This window comes from Lactuca sativa, chromosome 2 (assembly GCF_002870075.4).
Source record: "Lactuca sativa cultivar Salinas chromosome 2, Lsat_Salinas_v11, whole genome shotgun sequence".
NCBI lineage: Eukaryota > Viridiplantae > Streptophyta > Magnoliopsida > Asterales > Asteraceae > Lactuca > Lactuca sativa.
This window is the reverse complement of record NC_056624.2, coordinates 194,833,988-194,856,068: the sequence shown is the minus strand read 5'-3', so window position 1 is coordinate 194,856,068 and position 22,081 is coordinate 194,833,988. Positions and strand designations below refer to the sequence as shown.

The 22,081-nt window shown below is 35.7% G+C and overlaps 1 protein-coding gene across 2 annotated transcripts; it reads right to left on the bottom strand.

Moving 5' to 3' along the window:
* Nucleotides 1-1,666: 1,666 nt before the first annotated feature.
* On the bottom strand, nucleotides 1,667-20,950 carry LOC111899849 (xanthine dehydrogenase 1). 2 transcript variants are annotated; one of them, XM_023895720.3, is made up of 13 exons: nucleotides 20,501-20,950; nucleotides 20,156-20,255; nucleotides 19,631-19,739; nucleotides 15,570-17,300; nucleotides 15,167-15,481; nucleotides 5,902-6,141; nucleotides 5,539-5,823; nucleotides 3,353-3,574; nucleotides 3,092-3,253; nucleotides 2,885-3,019; nucleotides 2,543-2,779; nucleotides 2,292-2,465; nucleotides 1,667-2,209 (listed from the first exon to the last, which is right to left on the bottom strand). In XM_023895720.3, the coding sequence occupies exons 1-13, from the start codon at nucleotides 20,916-20,918 to the stop codon at nucleotides 1,967-1,969; spliced, it is 4,371 nt and encodes a 1,456-aa protein (XP_023751488.2). In that variant the 5' UTR covers nucleotides 20,919-20,950; the 3' UTR covers nucleotides 1,667-1,966. The 2 variants fall into 2 exon arrangements, with proteins under 2 accessions (XP_023751488.2, XP_042755307.1); XM_042899373.2 differs by lacking the exon at nucleotides 20,501-20,950 and adding an exon at nucleotides 19,857-20,004 and having other exon boundaries at nucleotides 20,156-20,229.
* Between the last annotated feature and the right edge of the window lie 1,131 nt (nucleotides 20,951-22,081).

The window sequence follows — 22,081 nt, the reverse complement described above, 5'->3', positions numbered from 1 at the left end:
AGGTCGGGCACCCAAATATGCCTAATAATATATGTATGTTATGAGATTATTTGGTATGTGGTACGGTGGGGGAACTCACTAAGCTTTGTGCTTACAGTTTTCAGTTTTGGTTTCAGGTACCTCCTCAGCTAGGGGAAAGGAGCCGGCGCGGTAGCAGCATGTCACACACACACTCTCTGGTTTCCGCATTTACGAGATTCTCTGGGATTTATACTCTGATATTTTGATTGGTTGTATGATTTGACTTTTAGACACGGTTTATGTTGTATCATGGTTTGATCAAACAATGTTTTAATTATTATCGTTTATTTCGAAATATACGTGAAATATTCTAATAGAATATTACGTTGTAAATAATCAAATCAAATTTTAAAATTTATAATATTCTAATACTCTAATAAAATTAGTAGATATGTTAAAATATTCTAATATTCTTTTATAATCATTAGATTTGTTAGAATATTCTAATATTCTATTAGAATTTTTTGAATATTTATAGTTTAATATTCTACTAGAATACATTCTAAAAATTCGATTTGAATATTTATAGTATAATATTTTATTAGAATATTTCATGTATATTTAAAAAAAAAGTAATTTTTTAAAATTTTTATTTTTATTGGATAATATAAATGACAAAAATAATATCTAAAAAAATTCAAAAATTTTCATTTATTTTGCATTTTAAAAATATTTTTTTATCTCCAAAATGAATGGCTAGGATTGCGTCATCATGTCTCATAAAATATGATGGTCTCATTGAACTTTATCTTATATATATATATATATATATATATATATATATATATATATATATATATATATATATATATATATATATATATATAGGTAGAGGTTCATTTGAGACCACCTATATTTTGTAAGACATAGGGACCAAATCTGAGCCTTTGATTAAAACTGATCTTGTGGATCATAAGAAAACATGATTAACACTAATCAATCTACAAGATTAGTTAATTAGGGGTAGATTAGTCACTAGGTTAAATTTTAGATCATCAGATCTGTTATCTTCACGTCATCACAAAACCCAGCTGCTTCGATCTTTCTACCAATTCACACTAATTGATCAACATTTCTTAATCTTCTATTCACACTAACCAATCTTCTATTTTCTTCGATTTTAGTGATTGGGGTTTATGTTCACATCAAAAATTCATTACAAGATTGTTATTGATTTTAGCTCTGTGATCATCGATTTCATCTAATGTAGAAGTTCAAGTGTTCAGTCGATTTCGGCTAATCTTCATCTTCAACAATTGCTAACGATCTTTCAAGCTGTGCTTTTTTACACTACATCATGATTTCATCAATTGATAAAGGTTTGAGTTTTCTTCCCCTAAGTTTTCATCGCTTTCATGGTTACTTGTACATTACATGTTCAATTATTAACCTATTAACATGAACAGATTGAATCATCAAGCTATTAACGATTTCTTCAATTCATATATGTATGATTTGTGATTTCAACAATAAAACATCATACTGTTTGATTGAAATCAATTATTGTTCTTGAGCAATTTCTCTTAAACTATGCATGCATTCTACCTATTTGATGAAAGTCAAATGAATAAATGTATCGCCCCTTCCTTCCCACAATAAAGTCCTCTTTAAGAATAACTATACTTTTAAAATACGAGTTAGAATCTGAGTAAAATAATTCAATATTGACTAATCAGAATAGATTTCTTATATAGATATACAAACTAATGTACAGAAAGTCATGGGGCGTTGAGGAGGGACAAAGTGGACAGCTGCACACAGAGCCTAATTTTTTCCATTATATATTTTTATTTAAAATAAAAAAACTATAATAAAGATAAGGGCATTTAGTCTTGTTCGTCCCGAGCCTTTGATAATATTTAATTTCTCGAGCAATAAGTTGTAACTATGCACGAAAAACAAGCATCCACCTTATGTGTAATGTGTTAACTTGATGGAATGCTTACTAAACACTAAGTTTGGGTCGAAAATAAGATTTGGCAAATGGAGCTGTGAACTCATCAGCACAAGCCATCCGGATTCTCTCAGGAGTTGCAGGATTGTCAAGAGGAAACCAGCCATGAAACCCTGATTCAGCTCTTGCAGCTATAATCGCATCTTTAATAGCAAAGAACACAGACGAAGCAAGAAAGAATGGAGGTTCACCAACAGCTTTTGATGAATGTATCGCCTTGTTATTTGGAGCATCCTGTATTACAAATGTTCGTTGATAAATTGATATTCATTTTTTTTATGGATTTTCACAAGTATATATAATTAATAAGTTGTACCTTTAATAACGAAACCTTGAATTTGAAAGGAACATCATTAACAGATGGAATTTTGTAATTTCCAGGACCAGATGTAAACAAGAAACCAGGTTGAATCCATTTATGAGCTTCATCTCCCCATTTCAACTCCTCAAGAGCCACCCATCCCATACCTTGCACAAATGCTCCTTCAATCTGCGTACGCAAATCAAAAACACAAATATGATTATAGAGTTTGAAGATCAGGGTCATGAATGTAAATTAACATGTACCTGTCCAACATCAATGGCTGGATTGATGGAGAATCCAAGGTCCAAGATGACATCAGCAGCCCTTGTGTGGAAATCTCCGGTCAATGTGTCGATTTCAACCTCGGAAAATGCAGCCCCGTATGTGAAGTACCTGTATGGATGACCTTTTCCGGTTGCCCAATCGAAACCGATGTCAGGGATGATGTGAAACCCGTGTGCAGAAAGATCTATACGCTCACAATAACACGTGTTTACCAACTGAAAACAAATCAAAAAAATTAGAATAATCTCATGAGTTGTTCTTTTGTTATTTGTTAAAGTTAATGATTCAATGAAGTGTTGTTGTTGATGATTGATATATACCTCCTTGAAAGAAGTATGTTGTTTTTTGGACGCAATCGGCTCCATTCTTGATTTTATTTGGTTACACGCGTCCAAAACTGCTGCACCATACATATCCGAGCTGGCAGAAGCTGCTGTTGGAGACGCATTAGGGACCTAACAAATGTAAGGAAATAGAATCAGAATTAAAGTTTTTTGTGAGTATATTTGGTAAACATATTGGGTTACCTTGTCAGTACTTGTTTCTGAAATAAATACAGAACTAAGTGGAATTTCAAAGGCAGAAGCAGCAATTTGAGCCACTTTTGTATGTAAACCCTGGCCCATCTCAACACCACCATGTGTCACCAACACAGTTCCATCTGTATACACTTGAACAAGCGCACCCGCCTGCAGCCAATAAGAACAAAAAAAAATGTTTGCACTAAACATAACCACTAAAATCTTAAACAAAAAAACAATAGTTAATCATTTCAATAACAGAATTACCTGGTTCATGAACTTTGTAGTAAATGAAATACCAAATTTAGTTGGAACCATAGCAATTCCACGTTTCTTCCATCGATTATGAAGATTAAACTCATCAACTTCACTTCGAATTTTCAAGAAGTTGCAAGATTTCTTGAGTTCGTCCCATAGCCGATGCAAAGTACAGTCTTGAACTTGTTGACCATAGTGTAATATGGACCCATCACCAATAAAATTCATTTCCTAAAATAGAATTAATGGATACTTATATTAGTACCTATATATTACATTGGTTTATTGAAAAGAAAAAAAAAAAAAACTAAATATAAAATTCTAAACATTTAAAAAATTTGAATTTAAAAAAAAAAATAAGAAAAATATTAAATTATAAAAATTAAAGTGTTTTTTTTTCTGTAAATTTAAACAAATAATTTAAATAGATAAATAAATGAAATTAATGAAGTTTTAATTTAGTAATTTTGAAATGAAAAGGAAAGTTCATTAAGTAAATTAATATGCATTTATTATTGAATTTAAATACTATGTAGAATTAATAAAATAGAAAAAAATCATAAAATAACATGTGGAATAAAAACTTTAATTCAAAATAACACAAAATGATATTTGACAAATTGAATGAAAGTATGACAAGTGGCAAAAAAACCTTCATTTATTAAAGGTGATAATTTAAAATGAATCGGTCTAACTTTTAAATATCATATTTATCCTTTATAAAATTTAAAATATCATATATATTGACTAACTCCTTATTTTTAATATATTTAAATATATTTTTAATCATTTTAAATCTTTATTTTTAAAAATAGACTATTATACCCTCTTATAAATAATTCATGTATTCCATATATTCTTGAGATTTGGAGATTTTGAGACGTTGTTTCTACTTTCTAGTCTATCTAAATAGATATACCGGTAGATGTTTTTAATTCAATTGGATTGCTTTTATTTTAGCTAACAACATTATTATTATTATTATTATTATTATTATTATTATTATTTCTTCAGTAAAATACTTTTCTTGCATAGGAATTGAAATTTAATTTGGTTTCTATCTCATCAATATTTCTCTTTATCTGTGCGCAACAAATTGTTTTCATTTGATCACCAAATTATGCCTCAAAATCCATACACCTAATCGTATTTTAATCAAACTATACCATTTAATCAACCACCCATTCTGATGTTAAAAATCTGGCATTGGATTTCTTGCATCCTCCGTCATAATCAACTCTCAGACCATCTCCAACCCATCTCCATTTTTTCCTCCATAAATGGAGTAATAATGGAGTAAATAGTGTTTCATCTCCAACCCTACTCCATTTTCTATCTTATTTTTTATCTTAAAAAGTATATTCCTAAAATATTCTATTTTTATAACTTATATATATTATCAAATACACCCCTCTACTAATTAAACTTTATATTTATGATTAATTAATATAAATTAGTATACAACATGATATTATAAATATTAAATATTGCATTTAAATTATAATTAGTAGATAAAATAAACTAGAAATATATAAAATAAAAATAAGAAGGACTAAAATTGACAACCAAACTTCACCTTCATTTTTGGAGATATGAATAGTATTCTCCATATATGGAGAATACTATTCTCCATATATGGAGAATACTATTCATATCTCCAAAAATGGAGGTGAAAATGGGATAGGGTTGGAGAAGCATGGGGAAAGAAATGGGGAAAGAAATGGAGTATGGGGGTGGGTTGGAGATGCCCTCATCTCTATATTTTCTTAAATCTTCTTCAAAAATGGATACACCTTCATTGAAACAAAAGATTGTAACTACCATACAACATGGAGGCTATAATTCAATCCATACGGTTCGTAGTCCATAGATAGACTAGAAACTAGAAATAGCCACGTCTCCAAATGTCAAGAAGGTATGGAAGAGATAGGTTTATAGAATAGATGATAGATTTATAAGAGGGTATAATACACAATCGATAAAAATAAGAATTTAAAATTTTTAAAAAAATATTTAAAAATGTTAAAAATAAATATTTTGGCAAATATGATATATTAAAATTTATAAATAGTAAATATGATATTTAGAAAATTAAACCCGACAAATATAATATTCTGATGTTTAAAAATGGTATATACAAAATTCTTCCTAATTTTAGGACACCTAGGAATATAGACTCAATTTTATAAACGTACTCTGATTTCTTCGGGATTTTTCTTAACTTCCATGGCAATTCTTTGGATCCAATTTTCAGTAACCAACATACCTTGGGGCCCTCCAAATCCTCTAAAAGCAGTATTACTAGGATAATTAGTGAAACAAACACTTCCGGAAACTCTAACATTTGGAATCTCATAAACATTATTTGAATGATACATTGCACGTTCAAGTATCGATTGAGACAAATCAAGTGAATTCCCTCCGTTGTTATAGATTTCAAGATCTAAAGCAACCACCACTCCTTCATTTGTGAACCCAACCTAATTACCAAAATATCCCCACGTTAGTAAACATAATCAACCAACATTTCGATTCATTCAAATCATGAAAAACGTTACCTTGTACTTTCCAAGAAAACTATGTCGTTGACCGGATATCATCATGTCTACATCCCTATCCAATGTAAGTTTCACGGGTCTGTTCAAAATGTATGCGGGGACTGCCGCAACCGCAGCAAAAAAAGCAGATCTCGTCTCCTTCCCACCAAATCCACCGCCAATTCGCTTCACCTTACAAACCACTTTTGACATGGGGAGACCGAGCACATGGGAAACATACTTTTGATGCTTTTGTGGGGCCTAAAAACATGCAAAATTGGTTCAATTTTCCCCAATATTTGTTTTAATTGTGATATCACGTGGTTTCTTTATATCACATTATTAGTTAGTTGTTTGATTTCAATATGGCAATATGTAAGCCTTTAAAATATAATATGCATCGGGTTTGGAGGTGGAACCATGTCTACCAGCGAAGTAGAAAGAAATCTCGAGGGGCGTTCAGGAATTTCTTATTAGTTATTTTATTTGATTATAGTAGTTATCTGATGTTTAGGGTTTTTATTTGAAAATTTTCTGTTATAATAGATAAGGTTAAATGAATAGGGGTAGGGGCAGAGGCAAGCAAGTTTTGATTTCAGTTTAGTTGGATATTTCCCGGGTCTCAAAGATAATTAACTTAAGATTGAGTTATTTTCTAATTGTTTCTTATCAAACTGGTATCAAAGTAATCGTTCCTGACTATAGCACCCAAAGTCGATTCGATCACTATTAACATGATGACCGATTTAGAGGCAGATCTGGAACAGCTTCGACATAGTCATCTAATCGGTTTGATCATATTGGATAGGAGTTGGCAAACAGATGAAAGAGGGGGAGAAGCGATAGTAAATTGTTGACCAGAGACACGCAAAGCTTCTGTCCCTCCTATTAAAGGTTATCACAACTGCCAGATTAAGTCCCACCTCCGCCACAGACACAACCGATCGCACCCAACAACAATGATAATACCATCTACAATACCTGCGAGAAGTGTCACCGATGATTAGTTCAATCCACCTATAGGTTTTCCCGTATCATTGTACACCCTTAATTCAGGCTCTAGTAATGGGAAACATCAACATTACACGAGCGGTGCCTGGTTCAGCAAAGCTGAACCAAGCACACCTTAGAAGAATGTTCGTGTTTAATAGTGGACAGGTGGTCGCTATGAACAACGGTCAAGAGGATGGGTCCTCAAGATGGATTATCTTTTGAGGAAATTAAAGATGTCATTGTTTGAAGGTGAAAACATTGTCAGATAGAAAGATTCTTTGAGATGCAAAGGCTCGTATCGTCACTAGAGAAGATGTTCGTAGCAATGTTGTGATTAGAAGGGTCAGTATTAGCGTGGTATCATTGGGTGAACGGCGAGCACCATTCCACAGTTAGGAAGAACTCAATTTGCGACTATTTGACCGATTCCAACCATCACAAGAAAGTAATCTCTACGAGCAATTTCTAGCCATTAATCAAAACGGTTCCATCCGTGATTATGTGGGGGAGTTTGAATAGATTGTCATCCAGGTCGCCCAAGTTCATGGTATCTCATAACAGGTGCTATAAGGTACATTCATAAAAGGGCTCAAGTCAGAATTACGAATAACCATATGAACACTACAACCCACGGGCTAGGGCAAGCGGTTAAACTAACTTTGGTAGTCAACGAAAACCGCACGAGCCAATTGCGTGGGTTTGGGCAAGCAGTGTAAAAACTGTCAGGGAATCGTCCAACCATCAAGACCATCCGGATCCCAATCCAGAGTAAGATGACCGAACAAAACGATACCACATGAACCCAAAATCGCACGCCATTCAAAAAATAAATGACGCGGAGTTTGCCTATAAACGGGTCAAGGGCCTAAGTTTCTGATGCGAAGGAAAATATGGACCTGTTCGTAAATTCCCCAGTAAGACCCTCCAAATCTTATTAATCAAAGACGAAGAAGTGGATGAAGAACAGGAAACAAAAGAGCATGTGCATCTAGACAGGATTTCGGTATCAGCAAGTTTGATAGTGGGGTTCACAACACCGCACACTATGAAGTTATGGGGTAGGATTGGTGAACAAGAGTTGGTAATACTTATCGACAGTTGGACTACCCACAATATCCTGTCTTTGTGACTGGTGGGACCCCTCGGCCTCACTGTGAAATGTATTCAGAGAAATTATGATGGGAAAGGGGAGATTTGAGAGAAGTATTAGTTGTCAGGGATGGGTGGTACTAGCGTTGTCAAGGTATCAACAAGTAAACAATTTTTACCCTCTAGAGCTCGGTAGTACTAACGTAATATTAGGAATTAAATGGTTGAGAACTTTAGGTGAAACCTGAGTAAATTAGAAGGATTTAATGATGTCATTCATGGAGTCGTGAAGAAAGACAACAGTTCGGGGCAAACCCAGATTGAATCAGTCTGAGACCTCTTTACAAGAACTTCTCAAGGACTTACCAAGTGTCAACAACGGGTTCCTAATCAAAGTCAACAACATGGAGGTCACTAGGGATGAAAGTGGGTCCAAACCCGGATCGGATGGACTCGGACCCGGAAAACCCGGAACCGGTTAACGGGATTTTATAGAACCGGAAACCGGACCGGTATATAGGAACCGGTTCCGGTTCGGTTCCGGGTATGGTTCCGGGTAAAGTGGGTCTAGAACCGGAAAACCCGGAAACATCAAAGTGGGTAGGTTGGAACCGGATAAAGTGGGTTTAGACCCGGAAAACCCGAAAAAACCGGAATTTTTTGGTAATTACTTACTACTTAGTGGGTTGAACTTTGAAAATTTTTATATTGATATCCCGACTTTGGGGGGCTGTAACTTATTGAATACGAAACCACAATTAACAAAAGTAGAGTCTAAAATCATGTACAAACTCTAAAATACACTCTGGAAAAACCCGCATGTCAATCCGAATTTAAACAAATGAGATATACTTGTGTTAATATTTTCACATAATACAAAGTACAAAAACAAATAGCTGAAAAGTTGAAAATTTTCAGTTTTGATATCCCGACTTCGGAGGACTGTAAATCATTGAATGTTAAACCAAAAATGACAAAATTATAGTCTAAACTCATGTACAAACTGTAAACTAGAAGTTGGAAAAAACCACATGTCAATCCGACTTCAAACGAATTAGATATGAATGTTTTAAAACTTTCACCGAATACAAAAAAACTAAAAACTTTCAGCTTTGGTATCTCAACTTTTGAGGACTGTAAGTCAATGAATATAAAACTAGAAATGACAAATTTATAGTCTAGAATCATGTACAAACTCTAAACTACATGTTGGAAAAAACCGTATGTCAATTGGAGTTGAAACGAATAAGATATGCATCTTGTAAACGTTTCACAAAAAGTGGTTCCGGCCCTAAAAGTGGTTCCGGTTCCAAAAACCGGTTCCGGATTTTAGACTCGGTTTACCCGGACCCAATGGACCCAAACCCGGATTACCCGGAACCCGGATAAAGCCAATTTTTAAACCCGGAACCGGACCCAGTTCTATATATTCCGGTTCTAACGGGTCCGGTTCCGGTCCGGGTTTTCGGTTCTAAATCTCATCCCTAGAGGTCACAGAACAATCATCCTCATAAGTCACCTGTCACTAGATGATATTATAGCTAATTTCATTGATTTCTTATCGCTACTGGTGGGACTGTCGCTACATCGAGACCGTGAGCATGCCATCAGTGTGAAGGCGGGAACCAAACCTATCAACATAAGACCCTATCGATATCCACAATTACAAAAAGATGAGATTGAACAACTGGTGGACGAGATTATTACAGTTGGAGTCGTTCAGTCAAACTCCAACCCTTTTTCTAGTCTTATACTCTTCTATAAGAATAAAGATGGCAGTTGAAGGTTTTGTGTCGACTATCGAGCCCTAAATAAATCCACAGTCTCCGATTCTAGTTAATTATTGATGAACTTCTAGATGAGTTGCATGGGGTTGTAGTATTTAGCAAACTCGACTTGAAGTCGGGATACCACCGGATTCGCATGAAATCGGAGGACGTTCCGAAAACAACATTCCACACCCATGAAGGACATCCTTGGTTCCTTCTTGGTCTAATGTTTGGGTGCATATGGCGGTACACTAAGAGCACATTTCACGTCGGCTAAAAAAGAAAAAAAAAAAAAAAATCTTTTTCCCGCTTTCACCTTTGATTGCAAAGGGCTTTTTTCCGGTTTTCAATTCCTCTTTGACAAGGTTTGAACTTTGCATGGTGGGAAGGCCTTCACGATTCGACTAATGCTTTAGTCATACTAGATGACAAGGCTTATCGAACTACCTTTTCGTAAGTCAAGGAGAGAAGGCATCTGAACCAGAATCCAAATACGACTTTCGCTAAACAATAGCTTTTTGCTGTTAAGTTGATCACGCGGCAAATTCCCTGTCATGCCGTTTGGATTGACGAATGCACCATTAACTTTTTCAATCCCTCATGAACAAGGTTTTTCGCTCGTATCTCAAAAAAAAATTCTTGTTTTTTAAGATATTTTTGTTTATAACAAAATAATGAAAGAGTATCTTGAGCACCTTTGATCGTTTCCAACTTCTTGCGAGTCAAGAGCATGTTTTGCAATCGAAAAAATGTGTATTTGGACATTATCGGGTGGATCATTTAGGGGCATATTGTGACACAAGATGGGGGTAATGGCTGATCTGAGCAAGTTCACGGCCATGACTGAGTGGCCTATTCCAAAGACAGTTCGGGAATTATGTGGGTTCTTGGTTTAATGGCCTACCATCAAAATTTTGTGCAAGTTTATGGTCGGATTTCTCGAGCGTTGGCTGACCTTTAAAAAGATAAATTTTGTTGGAATGATGAGGCCATGCATGCCTTTCAACAGCTGTAGAAAGCGATGACACAAATGTCAGTTTTGGCTTTACCAGATTTTTCCAAAAAGTTTACCATTGAAATGATGCATCAGGGCATAGAGTAAGAGCACAGAGCTAGAGCGATGTTGATGCAGGAAGGTTGTGTTGGTGTTAATCCAAACTGAGTCAATCACATGATTATCTTTAAGGGTAATTAGTCCTTCTTATAGAGTTTGAATAAGTAAAGGCCATGTTGGCCACGTTCATTTTGCAGATTTTTAGAGAAGTTTAGATAGGGTTAGTTGGCTTCTCTTTTGTTGCATTGACTAGGTAGACTTGTTTTTAAAACTCTATATATTTTACGCTATTGTATTGAACGAGAGGGCAAGAGTTTAGAAAGATGTAGCCCTACGTATGTTACTGCGGCAACTTGCCCCACCCCATGTTCTTACTTTTACAGTGAATATTTCTTTGTGTTGATCCTATGTAGAGCATTTATCTTGAGTTGTAATTCATCCATCTGTAGTGGGTTTGTTCATAGGGGGCAGGGACGGACGCAGGAATACATAGTAGGTGTTGTCGGGATGACTAGGTGTTGCCGATACATGAAAAATAGTTAAAAAAAATCGAAAAATCGAAATTTTTTACACTACGGACAGAAAAGTTAGGGGTTGCCGGTGCCACACCAGGAACCCCTTAAAACCATCCCTGATAGGGGGATGTTCCAACAATTGGTATTAGAGCAAACAGGTTCATACCTGGTTCCTAGCAAGAAGGAGGCAACATCATGTTTGTTAATCAGAAGAAAGAAAACAAGAATAAAGGAGAAAGAAGATAGAAGATATAAGATATAAGATAGAAGATAGAAAGAAAGAAAGATGAAAGAAAGCATAAAGAAAAATGAGGATCAAACCAGAGTGGTTCTTGGTTGTTATGTGTTCCAGTTCTGTTGTGGCATTAAAGGCTCACAGTGGTGTTAACAGATGAAGGTCTGGCTATGGTGGTTGATCCCAGAGATGGAAGCAAACGACTGTTGAGGAAGAAAACAAGCAAGCATGTTGAGATGAAGAAGTCAAGCAGCAAGAATGAAAGCAAGCAGCAAGCCCGATCAATTTGATTTGGTGATCAAAAGAAAGAATGAAAGAGACTAAGCAAGTAGCAAGGTTGGTCACTTCTATTGATCAGAAGAAAGTAGCAGGAGCAGAAGGGTTGTTGCATGTTAGCAAGCAAGACCCATGCAAGCAAGGAAGAAAGCAGAAAACAGTAGCAGGAGACCGTGATTGCTAACAGCAAATAAGAAAAGACTGAAAGTAGAATCCCTCTTTTTTCTGATTTAGTCCCTCCACCACCACGAACCCTAGTTAGATTCAGGCATACTACACTTTTTAGTGATTGGGAGAACCCAAGTACTCTCTTTCGGATTCAGGAAAGAACTCTCATAGATCTTTTTTCCTTTGGGAAGATACCGGAGCGAAACAATCAACCTATTGACATCGGAAGACCCAACGGATTCTTCTAATGTATCATATCTGGGTCCAATGGAATTCATAGGTATAGGAAGAAGCCCTATCAAATAGAGATCTTTTCTTTCGACCATATTTCAATTGGTAATACGACATAACCGATGACCGAAGGAGGTAAACGAGACTATTGGTTTGCCTGAGAAAGAGAGACCGAGAGAAAGAAAGAAGTTTGGCAAGAATAGTTTGGAGTAAGGGGGGGGAAAGTTGGTGTTAATCCAAACTGAGTCAATCACGTTATTATCTTTAAGGGTAGTTTAGTCCTTCTTGTATAGTTTGAATAAGTAAAGGCCATGTTGGCCACGTTTATTTTGCAGATTTTTAGAATAGTTTAGATAGGGTTGGTTAGTTTATGTTTTGTTGCTTTGACTGGGTAGACTTGTTTTTAAAACCTCTATATATATTGTATCCTATTGTATTGAATGAGAGGTCAAGAGTTTAGAAAGATGTAGCCCTATGTATGTTGCAGCAGCAACTTTCCCCACCCTATGCTCTTACTTTTACAGTGAATATTTCTTTGTGTTGATCATGTGTAGAACATGTATCTTAAGTTGTAATTCATCCTTCTATAGTAGGTTTGTTCATAGGGGGATATTCCAACAAGCCGAACGATGGCTTGTTTTAGTCAGGCGCTAGGGAGTCGGGACCAACTTAAGTCGATATATGAGCGGGAACTTATGGCAATTGTTATGGCGGTTCAGAAGTAGCAACTATACTTGTTGGGTCGCAAATTTACTGTGATTACAAAACAAAAAAGTTTAAAACACTTGTTAGAACGACAAGTAGTGGTGGGAGAACATCAGCTATGGGTTTCCATGTTGTTCAGGTACGATTTTGAGATTCTTTATCGCCCGAAAAGAAAAATGGGGTAGTCGATGCATTATCTTGACGAAGGGAGGGGGTCACGCTGGCAGAACTCGCGATTTTTAGGTCCGACAACAACGCCTACTTGTTACAACATTTAAGCCGAGGCCCCTAAATATTTGCTATTCATTCGAAAATTGAAATTGTGGCATACAGAATGGAGGGGTACGAGTTGGTTCATGTTGGGCAACAGGGGATCATAAAGGAACCCAAAAGACGTACAACAGTTAGCACGTCAGTTCCGACATTGGGAGGGATGTGGTGAAATTGGTGGCGGAATGTAGGGTATGTCAACACAATAAATATTCAAACTTAGCGTCAACTAGATTGTTGCAGCCTTTAGAGTTGTCGGTTCATATTTGGGAAGATTTAACCATGGACTTTATCGAGGGTCTTTTGAAATCAACCGGATACGTCATCTTGGTGGTGGTTGACTGTCTCAGTAAGCCGACCATTTTTGTTCTGCTTAAGCATCCATTCACATCAGCTTCGGTAGCGGTGGTCTTTATCGATGAGGTTGTATGGTTACACATGATTCCTTGATCAATTATTTTTTACCGAGATAAAGTGTTTCTTAGTCCCTTTTGGAAGGAATTATTTTGGCACCAGGGTACCATGCTCAAGCGAAGCACTACTTACCACCAGCATACCGACGGGCAATGAGAAGTTGTCAATCGAAGTTTAGAGACGTACCTGCAATGTTTTTCTTCATCTCGACCGAAAGAATGGGTCAAGTGGCTTCTTTTGGAGGAGTATTAATATAATACTTCGCATCATTCGTTTATTCACATGACTCTCTTTAAGGTTTTGTATCGTCGAGAGCCTCCATGTTTGGTTAGTTATGATCGTGACTCGGCAGTCACATTTGAAGTGACTCGGTAGTAACATTTAAAGTAGATAACTGATAGAAACCTGTTAGAGTAGGTTAATCTCCCAAGAAATAAGAAGAAGACAAAGAATCATTTGGAGCAATTTTCTTAATATTCATTCATAATCTCAAATGATCAGTAAAATGGGAATAAATATGCAAGACTACCACTACTCTAGAAAACAGGAAACATGCATGTAAACGTGGACTACTACTGAGAAGTAATAACTTCCATTATTGACCCATGAGGAAAAGACCAAGTATTCCTCCTAAAACTATGCAACCGTGAAAGACTACTTCTAATTGTGTCTAACTTCCCTTATTGGATCGTATCAATAACTATTTGTGGGAGTGGGATAGGGTGCTTGAGCAACTTAAAATGCACCTTGGCAAGGCTCAAGCTGATGGGAAACGTCGGGATATCGAGTTCAAAGTGGGAGATTTAGTTTATTTGAAATTGCGACCCTATCAACAAATCTCGGTTGCAAAGAAAAGAAATGAAAAGTTAGCACCAAGGTTTTATGGACCATTTAAAGTTGTGTATAAGTGAAAATTGTCAGATACCACCACCATAAAATTTGTTATTTCATATCTCGCAGCTTAAGAAGGTGGTAGGTAATCATGAGACAGTAAGTGCTCTTCCAAATGGTTTGACGGAGAACATGTTACTCCAGATAAGGTACCCAGTACACGAGAGAATGGTGGCGTCACAGAGATATTGGTCTAGTATACCAACCGGACAATTAGGCTACGTGGGAAGACAAGTCGTAGATTCAACAACAGTTTCCCGAATACCATCTTGAGGTAGATTTTCAGGGAGGGATATTGATATGAATCGGGTTAGGAGATCTGGAGATGGGACCGTGTCTACAGCAGGAAGAAATTTCGAGGGGGCGTTCACTAATTTCTTATTAGATATTTTATTTGATTATAACAGTTATATGATGTTTAGGTTTGTATTTGGATATTTCCTGTTTTAATAGATAGGGTTAAATTAATAGGGGTAGGGGCCGGCTCTAGGAGGCAGGGAAGTTTTGATTTCAGTTTTGTTGAAGATTTCCAGAGTGTCTCGAAGATCAGGGCCCTCATTGTATTCGTTTCAAGCGTTAAGTTAAGATTGACTTATTTCCTAATCGTTTCTTATCAAAATCATCTTGAAAATTAATAAAAATCTTGTTTGTGAAACTCTGAAGAGTGTGATCTTACTTGAGTGGATGAGATCATGTGAACCTCATTTCCACCATCCATGGTCCAAACCAATGAACTTTGTGGCTCCAAATAGAAGTGTTCTTGGCCACCAACATGAACCTCACCCTCGATGATTTTATCACATTGGTTTGATTCAAAAGAGAGGTCAACATTCCCTTTACATAATATCCTATGCGAATTTGGAAAAAAACTTTTGGAGTTTACAGCATCTTTTATGGATAAGATCGGTGGTAAAACTTCATATTCAATGACCACTTTTCTTGCTGCAAGTTTTGCATTTTCATGAGTATCAGCAACAACGACTCCTATAACCTGAAAACATTTGGCAATAATTTCTAAATCAAGATACGATTAATACAAATCAACGCGATTTCTTTAGTAAGTATCAGTTAGAGAGTACCTGGCCAACACAAGTGACAATATCAGAAGCAAAGACTTCTTCATCTTCAACAACAGGGCCAGTGGCATTATCTCCCGGAATGTCTTTGGCAAAAAAGATTCCGGCGAATCCAGGTGATGATCTGGCACCGGAATCATCAATTGAAAGCAAACGAGCATGAGGCTTCTTGCTTAATATCATAGCAGCATGTAAACCGCCAGGTGGCATAGGGGTGTCATCTGTGTACTCAGCCTCTCCTGTTACTTGAAGTCTAGCTGACATATGAACTTCAGGGGACCCCACAGAAGTTCCCTGTTTTGTGATTTCATAATCTTGACTACCCATTACAGATGGACGATGAAACGGCTCAAAAGCTGATAAATGGGACACGGGTATGGGTTCTTCAAAGAAATCTTGACCTTTCATTTGGTGAGATACCCACAAAAAGAATTTGAAAAAGAAACTTAAAGTTAAAGATTTACGAAACTCCACCATGCCACCTGGCGCATCTTCTGAAATCACAACATCCTGTTTCAAGATTTCCATGGCATTTTCCACCATTTCCTTATTCCATGGCTTCCCGATTACGTAAGCTTTTGTTTTTACAGCTGATAGAGAAACAGGAGCAACACCACCATAAACAACACATGCATCAGAAACAATCCATTTCTGATCTTTTTCTTCAAGAAAAACACGTATTCCAGCATTTACAAGGGCAATATCATCCTCTCTTCTGTGAGCTTGTTTAAATTCTTTGACATACTCAAACCTTCGAGTCCATGGAAGTAAAACCGAATAAAGAATCTCGTTTTTCCCCAAATCCACTTTTCGATACCCCAAAAAGAAATTTTCAGCTAAAGTGGTTCTAATGTTTCCATTAGAATCAACAATTTTGAACTTTGCTTTTGAAGCCATCCAAAGAGGATTCAAATCTGAAATCGGACTTGCAGTACATATATTCCCACCAACAGATGCAACATTTCTTATCTGAGTTCCAGCAAACCATTTTATTTGTTCAATGATCGCCTTAGAAGATGATGTTTCATGAGAAGAACGCTCATTGACAACTTTTTTTAACATCTTTTGAAGCTCTGAAAGCCTAACAGCAGCTCCTATCTCCATTCCATCATCGTTAATGGTCAAAATATTAAGTTCGGGTACATGGGTCACAGATACAAAAACCGGGTAATGAAGTTTTTTTAACCTAGTTTCTATTCCAACTTCGGTGTTTCCCACAACTAATTTTGCATCAGGGAATCTTGATTTTAACTCTAAAACATGTTTTAGCTCCAATGGCCTATGCCATTTGATCCCATTAAAACCATTCAAGCTTAGACAACTTGGTTTCCTCATTAAAAGCTGAGGTGGAAATATGATTTCTTTGTTTGTGTATGAACTTCCATCAATTTCGTTATAAGAAACAGGTTTATAATCGTGGCAAATATCACCTTTTTTTATAGTTTTTGATCCACAAGAACACGGTTTACCAGTTGAAGGGCAAACAAACTCACCATCTGTTTGTGATGAAACAGAATTGTTCGTGTATAATAAGTCATTAGTCTTGGAAAAGACACGAAATGCATCGAGAATAGGTCGATAACCAGTGCATCGACATAAATTTCCTCCAAGGCTTTCTTCAATTTGCTCTTCAGTAGGTGGGGTTTTGCTAGACCTTAATAACGCATACATGGACATGATGAATCCAGGTGTGCAAAATCCACATTGTGACCCGTGATTACGTGCTAACAATTCCTGTATATATTTTAAACCGCTTGTGAGACGTGTATAGTATCCGGGTTTTTCAAAAAAAAAATAAATATTAAACATTTAGTAGTTTGTATAAAGAAAATTAAAAAAATATTGACTTACTGAAATTGAAGTATTTATTTTTTTATTTTTTTAAATTTAAACGTAAAAGTAAACAAAGGAAATAATTCTACTTTAATTTTATAATTTTAAAAATTAAAAAGAAAGTTGCATTAATGAAATTTATATACATTTATTATTACAATTATTATATTTAAATACTATATAAAATTTTTAAAAATGAATAAAAACCATAAATAACATGTAAAAAAATTAAAATAATCAAAAAATAATATGTAACAAAATAAATGAGAGTGAAATGTGGCATAAAAAAATATTTTTATTTATTAGTATTGATTTAAGTTTTGAAAAAACATAAGACGGGTATATATAGGCAACGCGAGTATGCGTTATTCCGACGTGGCGAGCTAAAAACGGCGTTATAACGCGCCAAACACCGCGCCGACCTTGCGTTATTAGCCGTTATGGTATAAGGCGTTACGATGGTAACGCCTGACAACGGGAGGATTTCTATGCAAATTAACTCCAACGGGTATATTTTTGATTTTTCAATCGTTGTAAAATGGTCAAAAAAAGTAAACAAAAAAATTAATAGATTTTCAATCTTTTTACAACTATATATATATACATATACATCAACCTTTATCTTTTTATACAAACCTTTTTACTTTCAAATCTTCAAAAAAAATCTATTTTCCCTACTATGGATCAAAACTTCAACACTCCTTCTCTAAACAGAAATACACCTCCGCCTGTTGGTTTTGCACAATACGAAATGTACGCGAACATTCTCAACACACAAGTCAACTTTTTCAATCCCGCCTCACCACCAACATAATTCACTACAAACCTTCCACAAAACATTTTCAACCTATTTGCTACAATTCAAAAAAATACCACACAACCACAACCCACCCAACAAATTGTACCCAAGACACAAGCGGGGGGAGCGGAAAAAAAACGGCCCAAAAAGGGAGATCTCGAAGGAAAGGGAAAGCGGTTGCGGTGGAGCAATCGGAAGACAAACCTCCAACATGGTGGACCGCGGACGAGGAATATATATTGGCGGTGGCTTGGTGCGGGACATCAAAAAATCCAACGCAAGGAAACGACATGCAAAGAGTTGCCTTTTGGGAATCCGTAATCGGGAAATTTCATAACCTTTTGAATAAAGATGAAAATTACCGCAGTCATGACATGTTGAGTAGCAAATGGACTCAAATAAGAAAGAAGTGCACCAAGTTCAATTCCTACTACAACAAGTTTTCCTCGCACAAGCAAAATGGTGCGACCGATTTTGACGTGTATAGAGCGGCAAGGGAGCGATATCATGTGGAGACCGGTCACGTTTTTTAGCACGAAAAAATTTGGGAGATTGTGAAGGAAAACCCAAAGTGGAATAAAACCGACACATTTACGGAACAACAATCGAAAAGGTCGCGCGGCTCGGGTTCGGTCGATGTTTCGGACGCACGCACGAACATCGACCTTAATGCGGACATGGATGAGATATCGGACGACTTGAACGACATTGAAGAGATCTCCCCTACTAGACAACTAATAGGTCGCGACAAAGCGAGGCGTGCTCAACGGCACGCGGATGAAACCGAAAGTAGACGACGAGAACAAGCCGAAATGAAAAAAAAAATTGATGAACACAACGAAATCGCACGTAAAAGATATGATTTGCAACGGGAACATTTTGAGTTCTTGCGTCGTGAAGCCGATGACGATCGTATTGCGAAAGATTTGGCAATTCTTCAAACTAACGAGGATAATTTGCCACCGAGACGGTTGGAGACACTCCGAAAAACGAAAGCGAAGATTGAGCAGAAATATTTAGACGAAGATTAGTGTTTTTTTTTCGTTGTAATGTTTTTTTTTGTTATTTTTTTCAGTCTATTTTTTTTCGTTGGAATGTCATTTTATGTTTTTTTTCGTTGTAATGTAGTTTTTAATTAGTATTTAATTTAATTATGTGATATTTAATTTATATGTTTTTTAAAAATTATTATCACATAAATAAAAAAAATAAAACAAAATAGAAAAATGGGAATTACAAACATCAAAAAAATTAAAAAATAAAATACAAAATAAATGGTGTTATTACATGTTATTTGGTATTGTTCATTTCCACCTTTAGTGTTATGACACTCATTTATGACTAGGATGATAATGTGGTATCTTTTAGATGTGATAACATGTAATAACATGTTGCCCGGACACAGCAGCCTAAGAAACCAAAGCAGGGTTACCTGAATTGGATGCAAACCAAATTTGTGATTGCCTAGACCTTCCACCGTGATTACGTGCATTCCTTCAACAGAATACAATGGAGCCAAGCAAGCATTGATTGCATGGTGCCTGAAGAACAAAAAATACATAATTAGATATGACTTGAATCTTTGATCATATTTGAACATGGTTGGTCTGTCTGTTGATTTTAGGGGCGCTATGCAAAGAATGAAATAGAGATGTAACTGAATTGAGCATTGTCAAGCTCGAAACTCGACTTGACTAAATAACTCGAGTTTGAAACTCGAATCAAACTCGACTCGAGCCTTAATTATTTCAAGCTTGCACTTGATCCCGATGAAGCAACTGACACTTTCGAGTTCGGCTTGATTAACTATGAAGAGAATAAAATTACATTAAATTACAATAGAAATAGGGGTAAGCTAATATAAATGTGGGATTCTTGACATGAGCTCTGGGCCGGGTCTGTATTTGAAAGAAAATAGGGAAAAAAAAAAAAGTGGAAGTGAAAGAGAGAAACGCACACGCATTTCTTTGAATTTTGATCCACGTAAGAAACCATGACAGTGCATGCACCACAGCCTCCTTCACCACAGCCTAGCTTCGTTCCTGTTAAACCTACATCTATATGTGGACAACAGGGGCAACAAAACAAAAGTAAAGAGTTCAGAAGTTTCACAGCTGATACAAACATAACACCAAAACGAAGTTGGGAACTTTAACATCTAGAGTCAACTTGCAACATCAGATAGAAACTGCCAAATCCTTTTTCTATCAGAACATTCAGCATCATCTTAGAAAAGGTAAAATAGGTGGTTAATCAGATTCGAAAAGAAAGAAAAAGATTCAGTTTATGTGTTTTCTTTTACCTCTAAGATACTCGAGCAGAGTTAAGTGGGCTAAACCATCAGGGAGCACTTTACGGACTCCATTAACATATAGAATAACATCTTTTGAGTCTTCTCCGGTCACTTCTAGCTCTTCCTCGCTCTTCAAAAATCCCATGGGAACCCCCAAGATCAGTGTTTCTGTGAGAGTGGGTAAATTTAATGATACAAATCGAGTTTGATTGAAAACTTGCACTAGTAGGAAACCCAAAAATGGCAAAAATGTGGTTGTTGGAATTTTCTTTTTTCTTTTCCTGATTTGGATCGAAAGTAGGCAATCGTGGATTCGTGGGTCTCGTATATCTTTGACATATTCATCTGAGAGGCGGTTCTGGGATGTAAAATTACACATATCCAATGATTCCAAATCTTTCTTTTTTTGAAGAATTTCAATTTTCATTGATTGATCGATAAACACGTGAATGACGTGATGATATCAGCTCCGATGCATTTCTTTTTATTCCTACCTGCTCAGTTGAGTTTATAAACTTCACTTACTGTTTTTTTATGGATCTAGTTTCCTTTAGATCAAAATTGTAAAAATGTGAATTTTACTGTAGTTTTAAAATAGAGTAAATTTTAGAAATGGTCCTTGTGGTTTAGTTGAATTCATATTTTTGGTCCCTGAATTTAAATTTTGATAAGTTACATCCTTATCCTTATGGTTTGTGAAAATTACATTGTAGGTCCTTGGTCCATATAATAAAAGACCAAATTACCCTTTCTTTCCTTTTTCTTTTTCTTTTAACAATTTATTATTATTATTATTATTATTATTATTATTATATTAAAGATATGAAAGTTAGGAATAGTAAAGTTCCTAAGTATTTGGCAAGATTGGTCCTAAGGTTATGTATGTTTGCTTCTTTTTTTTGTCACTTTTGGTCCTCTAACTTATAACTTATGTTGGTTTTAAAAAACTACTTACACCCTTCACCTTTATGTTTTTGTTCACAAACAACCATTTCACTTTCCTTTGAATTTTTCATAACCCTTGCCTTTTGTTACATATTATTAGTATTTAGTCTTTTGGCAGAAATGGTCCCTTATTATTATTATTATTATTATTATTATTATTATTATTAGACAAAATTACACGATTGGTCCCTGTGGTTTACCAGATTTAACACATTGAGGACAATGATGGAAACCGAAATCACTCTTTTACTCCTAATCTTTTTTTTTATTAATTTATATTTCTCTTTTTGGTTTTAAATTAATGTTTTATTTATTAGAAAATATTCATCAAATACCATAAAGCCACCCACCAGCTGTCATCACCACCGCCAAAATTACATAAATGGTCCATATGGTTTACTCGTCGTCACAAATTCATTCCCTACTACCTTAAAAGACCAAATTACCCTCACATTAACGGATAAAAAAAAACGGTCTGTATTTTGCGGATTGGTTTTCCGGCCGCTACCATACATGGCAATAAAGTTCAATTTGTGAGACCATTTCTTTATTTTCCTCATTTATTGCAATAAATAATTATTTAGATTTCTTTACTTATGTAATTAGATGACATTGTTTATCTTCCTTTACTAGATTATCTCAATG